Raw genomic sequence first — 17,608 nt, 5'->3', positions numbered from 1 at the left:
AATCTTAGCGTTGAAGTCTCCACTTATCCATATTGGGTGTTTGTGATTGTACTGTTGAAGAATGTTACTAACCACTATTACATTGCTTTTTGTATTAGCCATATTTGTTAGGAAGTATTATTATGTCTTATGTATGCAACAACTTTGCTGCCAATACATTTAAAGTGGATTCTTTAAACATATGGATATGCTATGGGAATTTGACTGTTGTTAGGAGCCCTCCCGTGGGTCGACCTTCAAACCCTTGTGTGGCTGGTTGCTGGATGGTATTAAGCCCATCAAATAGTATATTACTGGAAAGCCAAGTTTCCTGCAAGGCTACGATCAGGAAGCTATCCAGTACAGATACTAAGGGCCTCATTACACGGATGGCGGAGAACCATGGCGCTATTAGCGCCATGGTTCATGCCGGTAAAATACCGGCACTGCCTTTGGCGGAAAGGGGAATTACCGCCCCATTCCAAGGTTGGCGGGGCGGTAATTCCCCCTTCCACCATTGCCCTTCCCCATTCCCATTTTTGGCCCATAGGGCTCAATGGGAATGGGGAAGGCGCTAATTACCGTACCGCTAATTGCGGTACCGTAATTAGCTCCCTGGGTCCCTTTGCGGGTTGGTTTTTAACGCCTGCTAAAAGCAGGCATTAAGTCCCCCAACCCGCAAAGGGACCTTGTATTAAGGCGGTAAGGATTTACCGGTACCGGTATTTTACCGGTACCGGTAAATCCTTACCGCCATCCGTGTAATGAGGCCCTAAGCCTTCTTCTTCAAATAGATGACTATGACCTCTTGTATTCTAGGATAGCATTAAATTATCTCAACATTGGCCCATCATAAAATGATGTTTGAAGGCCACCGGAAGCCACTGCCAATACCCTTTTTCTGTTATCTCTTTATCTGTTACCACATGGCTCAGCAGAGCTGAGTTGTTACAAGGTGTTATAAGAGAGTCCCGTTTCGTACAGCCAGTACTGGTCAGCTCCATTGAAACTGTATGTTTGGACAACTGGTCACTGGGTCTTATATGAGAATTCAATGTTGCGCACCCAGTATTCGTCGGTAGCCTAGAATCTGAACATTTAGACAACTGGTCACTGCTTGCTTGAGATGTAACTATTGAGCACACAGTTTGAGAAGGTTTCCCCAGGATAGCTTGTGGTTGGGCCACGAATGGATGAAGTTTAATCATTGGTATCATTTTGAGTCCATCTCTTCTCTGTTTTATGTAGTCCCGTGATTTCTTCAGTCTTCGTGTTTTTGTCGCGCCTTGATGCTTGCGAGCTGCGGCACGTTATAAATAAATAAATAAATAAATAAATAGAAATACCTGAAATGGAATAAGTCGACGTTATAACTCATTACATAGTTTAGAATTGCATCAGATCTAAAGCATATGTTTGAGATGAACACACCCACTTGTTCCACTAACACAATATCTCTTGTTGTTATTGTCCTTAGTAGAACAATCGAGTGTAGGATGTTCAAGACTACAGATCTATTTAATGGTATTGGGTGATCGTACCTGAAAACCTGTTTTAACTGTAGCGCTTTCTCAGATTTAGTTGGTACTACTGATTCCTTGTTGACAACTCGAGAGATAACATCGACCACTATGTCGGTACTATTTCGACCATTTGCATGCCAAAGGTCTGTCAATGTACTTTGTATCCGAGGGTGTACAACTGGTTGCACATGTCACTCATCGAAGGCAGCTGATACTTTTGCCAACCCGGGTATTTCCTTTGCGGATGGCAACAATAATTTTACACTTTTCTGTTCTAACAGTTTTGGGTCTGGCAATACATCACTGGTGGATGGGAAAACATTGTTAGAAGGCGACATGCTAGTACCATGCACACATACAGTTTTAGAACCAATTTTGAAATGTTTATGCAAAAGCTAAGCATAGCTTGAATATCCAGTCTGACTTCAAGATGTTCGCATTTAGCTACTAGCACAGTGAGTAAATTCTCAAAAGCACCAAACATCTCACTTGAAGACATACTATTGTCTTCAATATTGATGTTAATGCTCTCAATAGGATCGAACTACTTTTGTCAGTACTTATTCATGGTTATCTTGTTTATTTTGTGTTGGAGCTATTCCCTATAACATCACATACTGTTGTTTCAAATTAGAGGAATTAGAGGTATTAGTCAGTACCGTCAGTCAGTTGAGTCATTATTGAGAGTAAAGGGAAGCACAGCTACACTAGGTGGTCCCATCGTGCTAGGGGACATTTTCATCATTGTTATTTTTGGAATAGAAACAACAAAACAAAAGGACATCACCATATTGTTACCTAGAAACCCTAGCTCGTAATCTTATAGGTCCCCGCTAGGAAGATCAATACATGTCAATACTGGCAAGCCTCTATCGGCTTTGTTATGAACCATTGCTTGTGTGTTCAATGAATTACAACCTGTCATGATCACAGAATCAATACTTGACACAGAGGAATCCGAGCATTACTGCTGCAACCATACTTGGAACTGAGAATTTTTAAGCTCATCGTTTGACAATATTATGGCAATATGTTCACCTTGTGTGCAGTTTGTGGCATTTACACCGGACTTTGCACTTGTATTGGGGGTTTGCATTAACTCCACACAAAACACATTAGGAGTTTAGAGCTAACATACCTAAGTTCTCTAGTAAGATCGCCTACAAGTTCTTTAACCGCTGTGCCAGTACCGGTGGTAACAATGGTACCAGTTTTAACACTGACACTCGCCGGCGGCAACATATTGGGAAAGTATGCAGTTAGCTGTCTGCAAGCAATGCCTTGGGATTTTGGATTTGAAATTATTTTCGGTAGACATATGCGTCTTCCACGTAGGACCTTATGTGATTCTAAGCATTGGTGCTCTAAGCTAGGAGGCATATTACAATCTTACAATATCACAATTAGAGGGTTTATACAGAGACGTATATTTGACTTTGCCCTGGTCAGTAGACGAGAGACAAGGTTGCTGTACAGCAAATACTCAAACAAGTGTACCTTTGTGTGTTTTAACACTGTGTTTTTAATACTACTCAACTACCAGCGAACATGCTTGTGCATGCTAAGGGCACGCTAACAGCACTATCTGCACTACTCAAAACCTAACCATATTATCCATGACAATACAAATATACTAAAATGCGTCAGGCTTGAGGTTATGCCCAGATAAAAGTGGTGAGGCGACTAAAAGTAAACAGAGCCTGAAAATTGAAAGCTCGATACCTTAGTTTTCAAGGGTTGCGATAACGAATATTAAACGTAGGAGGTGATCTCCAAGTTACGCCAGCAGCATTTGACAAACAGGTAATCACAACTACGATCAAAACTTCTCAAGTCGCTGCTGCTGTTGCCACTGCTGGAAATTCTTCCAAACACACCGGCACGCCAACCAGCCAAACAGCAACTTCCAGAGCTAATTACTTGAAGCGTGCATGCTGAAGCGCACATGCACTGTTTAAGTTGGCTTCTGGGAAGTGGGGTGGGGCTTCTGTATAAGAGTGCAAACAATATCTATTAGTTCACAGAAAGTAATGGAACAGCTCACAGTAAGTCCACAATAAGTCCACAAATTGCAGTCCATAGAGAAGGGAGGCGTACCAAGCTGTTTCATGGAGCATTGCACAATAATCCGTTCGCTCCTCCAGGGTCCTCTCACGCACAACAGGGACTTCCAAAGCGACTTACTCAAAGCGCCAGCATTGTTGTGCACGTGCACTGTTTAAGTTGGCTTCTGGGAAGCAGGGAGGGGCCTTAAGCTGCTTGATAGAGTATTGCACAATAGTCCGTTCGTTCCTCCAGGGCCCTCCCCAGCACAACAGTGACTTCCAAAGCAACCTGCTCGGGGTTATGCTTGAGGGAATACCCCAGGTGAGATACGGTACCATCACAGAGAGGATGGTGAGAGGAATGAAGTCCCTGAAGCTTTTATACGCTATTAACGCTCATCATCTCTTCCACCCATTGAATCTTCCTTACCCAAAGGTAAAGCCAACAACCCATTTGCATCTGGTAAACTTGTTAAGGACCACAACTCCCAGAATCCTGCTTTTCCAGATTCCTATTCAAATATTCCCGGTCACTCTTCTCCTCGTTCCTTTGGTTATTCGTTCCTGAATACAAAATCTTCCTTGACAAAACCCTACCAATCTCGTCCCTCTGATTTTAATTTCCTGCAATCCCAACCTGCTGAGACAAAACAGTACCGTTCCCACAAACCCCCCTGTTTGTCTTCCAACAGTAATCCTGGTCATTCCAGTTTGTTCCACACAGCCCACAAATGTCACCCTTCTGAATTTACCCAAATCCCTAGCAAGAGAACTATAATCCCATACAACACCGCTTCCTCTCTATACCCGGTAGGATACTCAAATTCTCTAACTTCCCCCCTTTTCGACATGAACACCTTTGCACAACGCACTTCTAATAGGACTGTTTACCTGACAAGTCCCGACACGAGGGTAAGGTAAGGTCAGGCAATTGGCTTGATAAAAAGTGGAGCAAGAGGGCACAGTACGAGCACGGCAGATAGCACGACGGCACAGCTAACCAGGCACAGCATTTCAAGAGAAGGAGAAATGTGGTGGGAATCGAGAGGGTGGCGAGGAGAGAAGTGACCTTGCCCTTTTTGTCTCAGGCCTGCGGAACCTTCGTGGAAGAGGACATAAGACTGCGAACAATAGCACATGTGTCTTTCAGCAGATGTCAACGTCACATGGGGCAAGCCTAGGCCGATAAGCAGGGGCGAGGGAAGCTGTTGCGACCGTGGTACCGCCCTTGACTCCCAAGAAGCCGAAAGCCAAGCTGTTCATCACAGCTGGTGAGTCAACGGGTGAACCGATAAGAACTGTGCTGTGTTGAATGAGAATCACAAAATGGCAAGATTTAACCAAGTTCGATGAACTGTGAGAACTGTTAAGGGGAGACCAGCTGCAGAGGGAAACCGGCACCCCGTGGGTGCTAATTCACGAGACCCTGGTCGATCCCTATCTGACCAAAACTATAGATACCAGAAAGCCATAGGAGAGCCACGAAATCGGTCAAAGTGGGCATACAGGAGGTCTAAAGAAATCCCTGTACAATCAAAAGAGGTCTATCTACAAACTGTGTGAAAGTAAGGGACATGAATCCCGCCATATGAGGAAGCAAGGGAAGTGATCCCTGTCATATGAAAAAGCAAGGGAAGTGAATCCCGTAGACAGTAAATGTGAAGATGAAGTTGGTAAGAGTGAACCCGAATGAGGGATACCGATAAAGGGAGGCAAAGTCTAAAGTCCCAAGAAATAGTTTGTTGACAGACGTGAACTCGGCCGAGGGATGTCCACTACGAACTGACTTAAAAGACATTGAGAAACAAAGGGAACTGAATCCTGCTAAAGAGAAGAGAAAGCCATAGAGAACCCGGAGAAGGAAGGCTGAGATTTGAGAAGGGTCCGAGCCCGAACGAGGGAGATCCAGGGGTGAAGCCATCACCCGAGAACTGGCAGTCAAGAGAGGTCCGAGCCAGAATGAGTGAGATCCAGGGGTGAAGCCATCACCCAAGTACTGGCAGTCAAGAGGGGTCCGAGCCCAACCGAGAGAGATCCAGGAGTGAAGCTATCATCCAAAGTTCATTGAGAAAAGAACTGATATATAAATTGTGGTATACGAAGCATGAAGGGTCGGCGCCCAAAAGAGGGGGCCCAAGGGGTGAAGCCATCACCTATGTGAACTGTGGCTAAGAATTGAGATGGGTCAGCGCCCATAAGAGGGGGGCCAAGGGGTGAAGCCATCACCCTATGTGAACTGTGGCTAACAACTGAGAAGGGTCAGCGCCAAGAAGAGGGGGACCCACGGGTGATCCCATCACCCAGCGAACATTGGAAACTGAACTTCATTTTGTTATTAAAGGAACATTTGTTTTTACTATTTGAACACGTATTACCCTGGAAGGCAAGAGACTTTCAAAGGAAACAAGACTTGACCAGCGGCAGTCCTGAGAACTGCAATTGGAACTGCTGTCTCGTGCTGGAGAGGCCTGAGAGTGTACTGTGTTCACAGCTTTCATATTACCCCGTGCTCAGAGCGTGAGGAAGGGAGACCAAAGCTACTGCATTCTGACATATTTGAGAACACTTCTTTCTTTCCTTGAAAACAATCCCACACCCTTTTTTGTTTTGGTTGTAAGGTTTGGCAATAGGTTTCTTAGTATAGGCCCTTTTATTTGACATGACACTGTCCAGACAAGTGGTCGACTGTAAATTGGTCGAAAGACAAATGGTCGACGTAATTTGGTTGAAAACCAAATGGTCGAATTTTATTTTTTATTTTTATATGTATTTTTTTGGTTTTCGTTTAGAGAAAAAAAGGGTTTTTTAGAAATAAAAGAGGGTTGGGGGACCCCCCAAAAGAAAAAAAAAAGGGGGTGAAAAAAAAACATTCGACCATTTGGCATTCGACCAAATTGGTTCGACCATTTGTCCAGTCGACCAATTTTTTTCGACCAAATGTCTGGTAACCGACATGACGGCACTAGGACTGCCTTATTTTCATTTTATGGTTGCTCCCATCTTCAATTTACCTTTAGATTAGGCATTTTCCCACCCTGCATTCACTGTTCAATAAATACCCTTGAACTGTGATTACTTGTGTCTGTCTTACTTGTTGCCACCATGAGTTCCTTACACCTGGAACAGATACAGGAAGGGAGGGAAGTGGCTATTTGCTTCGCCTCTCAGGTGTTGAAACAAGCAGAACTGAATTATTCCACCATAGAGAAGGAGGCATTGGGTGTGAATGGGCTTCAGAACATTTCAAAACTCTAATCTGGGGTCTCCCTGTGAAAATTAAACCGGATCAGAAGCCCCTCATTCAGATTCAACTCCAAAAGCCACCATTTTGTGTCTCCGAGGATTCACATGTGGATTCTGAAGATTATACAGTACAATGCCAGAGTAGTGTACACTCCTGGGAAGGGTAATGTGGTTGCTGACTGTTTCTCCAGGTTACCTTGGACAAGAAACACGGACGAGATAGTGTCAGAAGAGATGGAAGAGAAGATTATTGCGTACATTTTACCTGGAATTCCAAAGAAAGAATGGGTCAAAGAATCAGTGGAGGACCTCGAACAGTGCCTACTCAATAGAGCTATTCGCGAAGGGTGTAAAACCGTAGAAAATTCTCTTCAGGAGTTCGATCAAGTTCGGGATGAGATATCTGAGAATGCAGAATTGGTGCTGAGGGGGGACTGAATAATTCCCCAAAAATCCTTGAGAATAAGAATTCTTGAATCGACCAATGAGGGTCATTTGAGAAGGGATCTTACGGAGAAAAAACATACTGGTGGGCTCGGATGTTGATAGAGGCTGAGGATTTGGTGAGGATGTGTCAAGTAAGCGCTTTGAGCGACAAGTCTAAGAAAGTAAAGGCAGCGCTTCTTCTACCGGTACAAGTTCCTGCGTCAGTGTGGAAAAAATGTGTGATGTACATAACCGGTCCTTTTGAAGTTTTAGTGAGTACATTGTGGTTCTCATGCACTAGACGTCAAAATTGGTGGAATAGTGCATCATGGAGGGTAATGTGACGGCTACAAAGAATGCATGAATTGTTTTGTTAAGGGGATGATCCAATTGGCTGTGGCAAATTCATTACCCTGAAGAATACCCTCAAAGAGTAATCGGATGCCTGCAGAACGACTCCACATTCTACGACGGAAATAGAACCCTTTGTTATGATGAGGGGCAGAATGCCTTGCAACTGTTTGAGCCCTTCCTGGTTATCAGAAAGAAATGTCATGCATTTGAACATGGATGAGATCCTTGAGAGAGTGAAGGAAAAACAGAGGAAATATAAAGAATAATATGACTGACAAGGGCCTCCAGAAACATCTTGTTCAAGGAAGGTGACTGGGTGAGGGCTCCTGGAATATTAAAGGGTATTGAACTGGCAGTCTAAATTCAGGGACCCACAGAGGATTGAGAGAGTAGGAAGGAAGTCTGTGGTCCTTGACGATGGGAAAGTTTGGTCCTTTGATGACGTTGTGCAAGCTTTTGCTATCACCCCTTGTGTTGCAGTGCCACCTGATGGGTGCGTGCCACGATCCATGATGTGGGCGGAGCAAGCTGGTCCATCCGAGTGGTTCGCTGGTCCTTCTATGCTGCCAGCCAGGAGAAGGAGGATTGTGCCCAACTACAACAGTGACTTTGTACATTACTAAAATGTATCCTTTTATTTACATTACAAATCTCTTGATTTTTTCTTTCTCCTTCCTGCATCTCTACCCCCATTCTTTACATTTTTCTGCTCTCCTCTCCTTTGCTGTGTGTTGTGTTTTCCTTTCATTGCTGATGGGGGGTGGGGGATATAATGGTGTTCTCTAAGCTTCTGTGGTGTCCTAGGGAGATGCCTCTCCCATGCGCACCTCACTGCGCATTAAATAATTACAGACACTGACGTTCTCAACGTGCGTCCTTCTTTATTCAATGTCCGGCTCCAACTTCCGATACCCCCGCCCTCCCACGTCACTTCCCTCCCTGCCTCCCGCCTCCTCTTGACCCGGAACAACAGTGTCAACATGACACCCCCCCAATTTAAACAGTTACCCAACGGCGTGATAAACCATACAGGAACATTGTTTGCTAAGCCATCTTCTCAATGAGGCAGCAAGACTTATTCCTGGCCCTCTGTGGTCGAGAGCTGAAACGTTCACTAGTGCCGCTGGCCCCGAAGCTGTCGACATAGTCCTCTTGGCTAGATGCTGCAGAGTCTTCGTGATCCCCTTGATATAGGTCGTCATAAATGTAGTCAATGGGTATCTCCACTCTGCCACTTAATTGTCGGGATCCGGACAGGGGAATTCTCTTGAAATTAGAGGAATTACAGGTGGTTGTACCATTGTCTCCATGTGCCGTGATCATGGAGCCCTTCTTCTCCATGATGATCAGGGGTCCCTCATAGAAAGCTGCTGTGTGCTTGTGTGTTTGGGGCTATTTCACAGCAACAATGTCCCCTATCTCTAGGTGAGGGTCCTGTGCCTTCTGCCACCCATCGGCATAGTCTTTCATGCAATCCTTTGCAGCTAGATCCTGTGCTCTCACTTCAGTGTCTATGGCCGGTCGATCTTCGGGGAGAATGGCCTGTGGTAGTCTCGTCCGGATGTCTCTTCCAAACATGACGTCCGCAGGAGTTTTTCCCGTGGAGCTGTGGGATTTGCTTCGGTAGTCCCTCAGCAATTGGTGAAATACTTGCTCATACAGCTGACCTTTGAGCTGGACTACCTGCAATGCTCTCTTCAGGTTGGCCATGAACCGTTCAATCATGCCATTGGCCTAAGGCCACAAGGGGGTGACCTTGTGATGGTGAAACCCCATGTATTCGCTGAACTACGCAAAGCTGTGTCCATTGAACAGAGTGCCTTTATTGGTCTTCATTGTTCGAGGGACACCGTAGGCCATGAAGATGCGGTCCAGCACTGGTATGACGTGGTTGGCTGCAGTCGAAGATATGATTTTCACTTCAGGGTATCTAGAATACTCATTCAGGACGGGCAGTATATATCTACCCCCCCTCTTCTATTGGACCGAAGAAGTCGGCTGCCACGGCTTCCCATATGCTTCCTGGCAGTTCTGACATTCTCAAGGGTTCAGGATGTCGATTCGTTGTAAGGAGACAACAAGTGGGGTACAGTTTCAGGAGTTCTTCCACCATAGTGTCCAGCTGCGGAAACCACACTTTCTGGTGCAGCCTGCGCTTCATGGAGACCACCCCTCTGTGACCCTCATGTGCGAGCTCAATCACCTTCCGTTTTAGGGAGGTTGCAATCACCACCTTGTGACCCTTCAGCAGGAGACTGTCATCTGAGAGCGCCAACTCCTCTTTTACCTGTAGCAGCCGATCCACCTCCAGCTGTACCTCCTCCGCTGCTAAGCTACCTCGTTCTTCAGCCCTTCTCCATTGACCCAACCTGAGCCCCTCACATATGATTTAGCAGGCCTGGTCTGCTTCCACTTCCTGGGCCAGCTGTGCAGGCTCCATCCCTTCTGGTATGGCTTGTTGGATTAGGTATTGGAGGTATCGGTCCGCCACTGACGGTTCAGGGGTACACTCTGTTCTTGGATGTCTGGATAAAAAGTCAGCTGGATTTTCTTCCTTCCTTGGGCTATGTACGATTTTAAAGGAATAGTCCTGCTGTCGTAGCCCCCAACTCACGATGTGGGGTGACTTCTGGGCCTGCGGGTTGCCTTATAGGAACAGGAGCGCTTGGTGGTCCGTCACTACCCGAAACGGCTTGCCGTATAGAAAGAGGTGAAAGTGTTCACACACCCAGACCACAGCCAGGCTTTCCTTCTCTGCCTGGGAATATGCCTGCTCAGTGGCCGATAGGCTCTGGGTCGCATATGCGATGATGTGGGTCTGCGACTGGTCTTTTGGGTCTATCTGGGGCAAGATGGCGTCCAACCCGACGGGACTGGCATCAACTGTTAGTTCGGTCTTCCTTTCCGGATCATAGTACGACATGTTCTCGGCTCTCGTGAACCTTTCTTGAATCACCTCGAAAGCGCATTGGCACCTCTCTGACCAGTCGAAAGCTACATTTTGTTTGGTCAGCGCTCTAAGGGGCTTGCTGACTGTGGCAAAGCCTTTAATGTACCTTGTACAGTAACTGGCGAGGCCCATTAATTACCTGAGTTCTGATATGTTGCTTAGGGGCGGTGTTTCATTCAGCGCAGAAACCTTGTCAGGATCAGGTGTCATGCCATTTTCAGAAAATACATGGCCAAAGAATCGTAATGTGCCTTTCCTGAATTCACACTTCTCTTGGTTGAGGGTGAGGTTTGCGGCTTCCAACACCTTACACACTTTGGCTAATGTCTCATCGTGTTTCCCCACATCCGTCCCGAACACCATGATGTTGTCACTAAAGTTTATGCATTTCGGGATGTGTTTTATCACATTGTGGACTTCAGACTGAAATATCTCTGCAGCCGAGGAGACGCCAAAACGTAATCTTTTGTATCAGTATAGCCACAGGTGGATGACGAACGTTGTGATGTTTCTGCTCTCAGGCTTAGTATCAATTGATGGTACCCTTTTTTTAAGTCCAATTTTGAGAAGACTCTAGCCATGTTCAGTAGATGGATCATATCAGTGATGTGCGGTGCCATGTGTCTCTCCCTCCGGATGGCTAGGTTTGGCCTCCTAATGTTGACACACAGCCTGATTGCATCAGAGACTTTCTTGGGCACCGGAACAATGGGTGACACCCATCTGGTGGGACCCGTGGTCGGCTCTATAATGTCCTGTTCCAGCAGCTTGTGCAGTTCGTCTTCCACCTTCTTTTGGATGTTTACCGGTATGCCCCTGTAATGTTGCGCTATGGGGTGCACCGTTTCATCTATGTGTAGCTTCACTTGCCTGTTCTGCAGTTTCCCGATTCCTTTGAAGAGGTTGGGGTAGAGGTCTTTAATCATAGCCACTGGGTCTATGTACTTGTGTACCATGATCTTGTACAGGACATGTATTTGGCCCATCTCAATGGCCGCCTTGAAACTGAGTATGCAGCCACTCAAACTTTCTGTCGCCAGCACATGTATTGGCACTCTTTTCTCTTGCCCCTTGTAGCTGCATGATCCCTCGAATTGCCCTATGCACTTGAGGGGTGTCTTGGCCCTGTAAGTGTATATGTCTACTGTGGCCGGGTTTCATTTTGGGCTTTGTGGCAGCTCTTTGAAGACTTTCTCGCTGACTACATTCACTGTAGCCCCAGTGTGAATGAGAAATTCTGTTGGTCTTTCATTGAGTTTTATGATCAGTTTTGGACTGTGTTTGGTGGCTACTGGGTTGCCCAATGCATAGACATATGCTTTCCTTCTATGCTCACTCCCAGATGAGCTGACCTCTGATTCAGACGGGGACTGTTCCACCAAGTAGCGCACATGGCGCCTGGATCTGCGTTCGGGTCTCACTCGAGTGACGCCTCTCCTCCTTTCCCTTCTATCTCTCCTCTGTCTCTCATCACCTGACTCCCGCTCCTTTGGTTCAGTGTTGTTATGTCTTGGTGGGGGATGCAATGTTGTCCACGACGCTTGTGGTGTCGGAGGCATGGCTCTTAGTCTGAAACTTGGGAGTGGTTCTCTGGCTCTCTCCCTTTCTCTCTGGACAGCCGAAACACTGATTTAAAGTGTCCTTCTTCGCTGCATGTGGCGTATTGCTAGCCAATGGCCAGCAGGTACCTTCATGTGGGTATTCAAACCCACATTTGAAGCAAAATGGTTCCTCAGGTCTCCTTTCTTGCTGTAGTCAGTGTATTGAGTCGGTTGGCATGACGATATTGAAGCTTTCCACTTGGGAGTCTACTGCTCTTTCTGCACTTGCGAGCTGTCCAAAGTGCGGGATTTCTGTAGTAGTTTCCGTCTGAATGTCTGTGATTCGTAACCTGCAATGATTTGAGACCTCAGTGCCTCTGAGTTTTAATAGTTTGCAAAGTCACAGTGTTTCATCTTGATTCTCAATCTCATGACATATGCGTCCATGGTTTTGCCCTTTGCCTGTTTGGTGCTATGGAATAGGCGGCGCTCGTAGTCCGCATTGGTGTGCAGGGTAAAGTATGCCGATAGATCCTCCTTCAAGTCTTGTATGGAACCAATGGTGTCTGCAGGCATCTCCTCAATGATGTCACAAGTGGCTGGCCCTATTGCCAGTTTGAGAAGACATTTTTGCCTATCATCTTCTATGGGCCCTGGGGCCCCCATGTACAGTTCAAAGTCCCTTATCCACCGGGCCCATCTCGGCCTCATGTTGCTAGTGTCAGTGACGTCAAAGGCCCCTGGTATTTGAGTAGCCAGGGAGTCTGGCAATCTGTATGGAGCTTGTTCTGGGGGATCTATGGCCCAAGGGCCTAGGTGCCCTGTCCTGCATCCTGAGCAGGCATGTTATCCTATTCCTGCAATGCCTTGCTGCTCAGTGCAGCCCTTCAATGTTCACCTATCTCCACGGCTGCCTGTTAGGCACGAGCACCGTGTGCGAGCTGGTGTGCCTGAGCTTGTGGGCTTAAATATGGTGTGATGCCAAGGATGGCCGTCTGAAAGTCACAAGCACTATCTTCCGGACTCCTCTCCTGGTCCCCTCTCACCTTATCGTGTGCGAGTCACAGCCGTGGCCCGGGATTTTCAGCTGCCTCTTATACAGCATTCCTGGTGGGCAGGCACAGAGTTATCACTTCTGCGACCCCGGGGCTCCAGCTGCTTCTTATAGAGCGATTTGAGTGTGCGGGCTCAGCTTTCACTGCTTGCGGCCTGGGTCTCCCGGCCTCTCCGTTCAAAACGCCCTGTCGTTTCAGCTGGGCAATGGCGGCTGCGCCTCCTGGCACCTGTTCCCTCCAATACCCTGACGTGGGTATGTGCACCGATGGTGCGCCGTCTTCGTCGCCAGTGTGGTGGACTAGGGAGATGCCTCTCGCGCGCACACCTCGCTGTGCATTAAATAATTACACTGAGGTTGTCAACGTGCGTCCTTCTTTATTCAATGTCCAGCTCCAACTGGCGATACACCCGCACTCGCACGTCACTTCCCTCCCTGCCTCCCCTTCACCCGGAACAACTGGGTCAACATGACAACATGGAGTTCCAGAACCTACCAGTTCTGGAATACCAGGGAGTGAGACCGTTGTGCTGAGTCAGAGGGGGGACTGCTACCCGTGCTACGGGGGTCTTCTGTTGAATAAATCCATTGTTCTTCACACTCACGTTACTCCAGCGCATTTTGCTGTAGTGCTTGCATAGCTCTCAACCATTTGTCGCTAAAGTGGGCGAAAACACCCGATTTTGTTTTTGGTGGGTGAGAGGCCCATTGAAATGAATGGGCCTGCAGGAGGCTTGGCAGGTGAGTCCACTCTTTACAAGGCGGGTGATACCCGCCAAAGCGTGTGAGTTGAGAGCTGTGTGCTTGGCAAAATTGTGAATGCTACTTTTGACTCTCTCTACTCCCCTATCATGTCACAGAACTGGTGAAAACAATTACTGAAAAGTGTTGGTAGAGCTTTCTGCTGATTACTCAAAGGATACTGCAGCGACAAAGTTAGTGACATCTGAGGAAAAGGTGTTTATGTTTGGAAGAAACCATGGGTACTCTTTGGGCATTGTGGTTATCATTTCTGCCCTTATGGGAGAGGTCTCTGCTATTTGTAGTCTCCTCACGGGTAATCCTCTGATTCGTTTAAGAAGAAGAGATTCGGTGATTGATCTCTCATCTATGACAATTGTGGTAATCTGTAACCTGGTGACTCCTTGATTGACATTTCATTCTCAAATGACGCTTTTATTGAGCTCAGTCTCCAGCGAGCCCAAGGATTGGTCGGTGGTCAGGGACGGTTTATTATTGGTATGTCTCCAAGGATCTCAGTGATTGGTCTTTCTGCAATGGGGTTGGGAGGGGAAAGAGGTGCCGGTGTTTGTTGACTGACGGGTCTGTCAGCAGTAGCGCCGTTGATTGGTCAGCCTGTCAGCACAGGGCACCCTGATTGGCCAGCCCGTCAACTGGGGGCTCTCTGATTGGCAGGTCGTTGACAAGTTGCACAGTGATTGGCTAGAGTGTCAGCAGGTGGCGCCCCACCACTGCTTCCTCCGTGAGCCGCCATTACAGGAACCTGCGCCGCAGTGAGAGTCATACAGCAACCGGGGAGCTGCTGGGACACAGAGAGAGGCCGCCCGGGGTGTGAGCAAGGGGAGCAGCGGGGAGATACCGACCCCCACCTCGCACCCGCATAGCCCGACGGACATGATGTTTCCACAAAGCAGGCACTCGGTGAGAGGGGGGGAGCTGTAGCCAAGGACCACCCTCCCTGACAGGCGGGGTGGGAGGCTGGAGGGGAAGGAAGGAAAGGGAAGGTGGACAGGGTGTGAATACCAAGGAGGGGCAAGTGAGGTATATAATGTTCAAGGCCCACGGGGTCTAGGCAGTATTAAGGGCCTGTGGGTGGCATAAGAATGTCAAAGACCTGGGGGGGGGATTGAATTATCGAACTACGGGTTGCGTTAGCGAGTGAATTAAATAAAGTGCGATATATGGCAGGGATATAGAGGGAACATATGACCTGATGTATAGGGGCCAATTAATGGTTATGAACTGTGGCGAATGTGACGTAAATGGGGAAGGGGTGCAAAAAAATACGATGTGGTTAAAAAGAACACCATAAAGTACAATATGAAAGGTGAAGCGATAATACGGGCGGGATCGTAAGGGTCAAGCAGTAATTCCTTGTGTTTGCAAAGGCTACGAATGAGCTAATAAGGCATCGGTGATGGCACTAAGGTGTATTGATCTCGTTAAGGTTTTGAGGAGGGCATGGTAGAAAATGGGGTTTTGGTGTTAAAAGGCCATGTAATATGACAAAAATGCTGACTGAGCCTAACGCGATACGTGAGAGCAGTGGTAAAGCAAATAAGGGACTGCAAGAGTATACACATTTCACGACGCGGTAACGGAACATGGAATGAGCATGCCTCCCAGCAATGTTGATGGTCTTTTAACACATTCGAAGTTTGCTTTTTTTTTCTTCACTCAATGAGGCCTCGGCACATGGGGCAGTTCAGTGACGGTTGGTGAAGGCAATTGTTTGCCCGAGGAAGCCAGAACCCTCTTTACTTTTATCACTTGCCCTACCTTCACAACTCGGCTCCAGTCCCCTAGAGACACTGGCACCATGGGCAAGCATGGACAGGACACACAGTACTCCTTCACACATTTAATCATACATTCCTTGAGAATCCGCAGTGCTGTTTTTCCATATGTAGCATGGCGTTCGGAGGAGTTTGGTGATTGCTTCGCAATCAAACGCCTCCGGTACACGGACGCTCGCCCATTTTACTGCATATGTCGATTACATTTACCTGCCATTGCAGCATTCACCGGTGTCTTAAAGTGCCCGGACCCGCCGCAAGGTAGCATGTTAATTTGGGGGAGGGGGGGGCGTAGATTAGCCTTGTCATTATTGGGTGGTAAGGTGGCTGAAGGGATCTGATGCCTTGCATGCCACAGGAACCCATTGTTAATTTGTACTTGAGTAAGTGACCGGCTTTCGATTTTTGCGCAACCAAGCACAATAAAAAGCATTAAGTGGATTTGTTTTTTCTTTTGTACACTTCATCTAGCAAATGTGGAAAATTGTACAGTTTACACTTAAGAAGAAACGTAGATCCTCTGTCGTACATGTATGCGAGGGGCGGTGTAACGACATGTGGTGGTAAGGACAGGGCCCTGTGACATGCGGATTGTGCGTGTAGTTTGGGGTGGGTTCACTTTAGGTAGGTATGGGAATCGACGGCAGTAGACGTCGAGCGGTTAGGATGCGGGACACCTCAGAACTTATTATTGTGCCTAACATCATGGGCCAGTCAAATCCAGATATCGGGGTTCGAAATTGAAATATCCTAGAGAGTCTGGTTAGCTTGATACACAGCTAGCTAACGGGAGCTACTTTTGGCTTCAGTCCCCAGGCCATCGTATACGGAACAAACACGCCTATGGCAATGTCATTCTTTAAATGAACATTAGTGCACATCTATACGACTTTTAAATCATGGGTGGTAGTAAATGAGCATCTTGAGTAAATTGGGTTTGCAGAACAAACTCCTTTTTACTTGGTAGCTCTTGATTGCTGGATAACTCCCAGGTGCCACTTTACCTCCTTCTTATCCGATCTTAATTTCGATCCCTGGTTTGACATTCTGCTGTATAGGACGTTGTGTGTGTTTATATATGCTTAGTTCAAAAGGTGTACCATTTATTAGCCTGAAATGTATACGTACATCTTTCCTATTAGTAAATGCTTATTTCGTATCTTAAAGAACTCCCTGCTAACTACCGCGTTAATGCATACTGTCCCATTACATGAGACTAGTTTAGAGAGGCACGTCTGATTGTTTTTATTACAAAATACAAACGTCACAAGTGAGCAATACATTATCTAGGCAAATAATTAACAGCATATAGACAAAACAATTCTGCAGATGAAGGAAATTAAAAAGAAAGCAAAACAAGAGGATAGAAGAAAAAGTCAGCAACCAGGAAAAGACAGAGAACCAGAAAGCAATTGGTTAGCCAATGGAACCATCAATGCAAAATCAATGACACATTGAACAAAAAATTACAAGTATGGATTAACACAGCAAGAGCATTTTCCAACTACAGAAACATCCCATTGTGTACAGAAAATAAAATTCAACCATAGACCTCCAGAAACCTATTCCAAATTTCTCAGTATCATCCGCATTCTTGTAAATTGAGAAGTCAAAAGTTCATCCACCCATTCATCAATGTTAAAGGAGCTGCTCGACTATCATCCTCTTAGCGATCATACTGGCTCGGAGTATCCAAGTCGCCTGCCCAAAGGAGATATCATCAATTTTTGATACGTCCCCTAGAATCATTAAGGTAGCAGAGAGGGGAATCGTATAGCTCAAAACCAGTCCCAACCTCTCACAAATGTTACTCCCAGAATGTCTTTGGTTTAGGACAAAGCCATATCAGGTAACTGAGGGAACCTCTAGCGCCCTTCCACTTCCAACAGAGTTCATTGTCCATGAGTTGTCTCCTAAATAATCTGACTGGAATCCAATAGGACCTAAAGAGCAATT

The 17,608-nt window shown here is 46.6% G+C and overlaps 1 protein-coding gene across 4 annotated transcripts in view; it reads left to right on the top strand.

Moving 5' to 3' along the window:
• The first annotated feature begins 14,537 nt into the window (after nucleotides 1-14,537).
• The window catches only part of TLE5 (TLE family member 5, transcriptional modulator), a 272,205-nt gene continuing 269,134 nt past the window's right edge, over nucleotides 14,538-17,608 (top strand). For 2 of the 4 annotated variants that reach the window (XM_069648274.1, XM_069648267.1), the window contains exon 1: nucleotides 14,538-14,777. In XM_069648274.1, the coding sequence (XP_069504375.1) occupies nucleotides 14,751-14,777 (27 nt within the window). In that variant the 5' untranslated portion in view covers nucleotides 14,538-14,750. The remainder of the gene's footprint in view (nucleotides 14,778-17,608) is intronic. The other 2 variants (XM_069648285.1, XM_069648294.1) reach the window with 2 other exon arrangements.

The sequence above is a fragment of the Ambystoma mexicanum genome, chromosome 1p (assembly GCF_040938575.1).
Source record: "Ambystoma mexicanum isolate Mex_15411 chromosome 1p, UKY_AmexF1_1, whole genome shotgun sequence".
Taxonomy (NCBI): domain Eukaryota; kingdom Metazoa; phylum Chordata; class Amphibia; order Caudata; family Ambystomatidae; genus Ambystoma; species Ambystoma mexicanum.
Note: the sequence above shows the minus strand (reverse complement) of the source record. Positions and strands in the feature narration are given on the sequence as shown.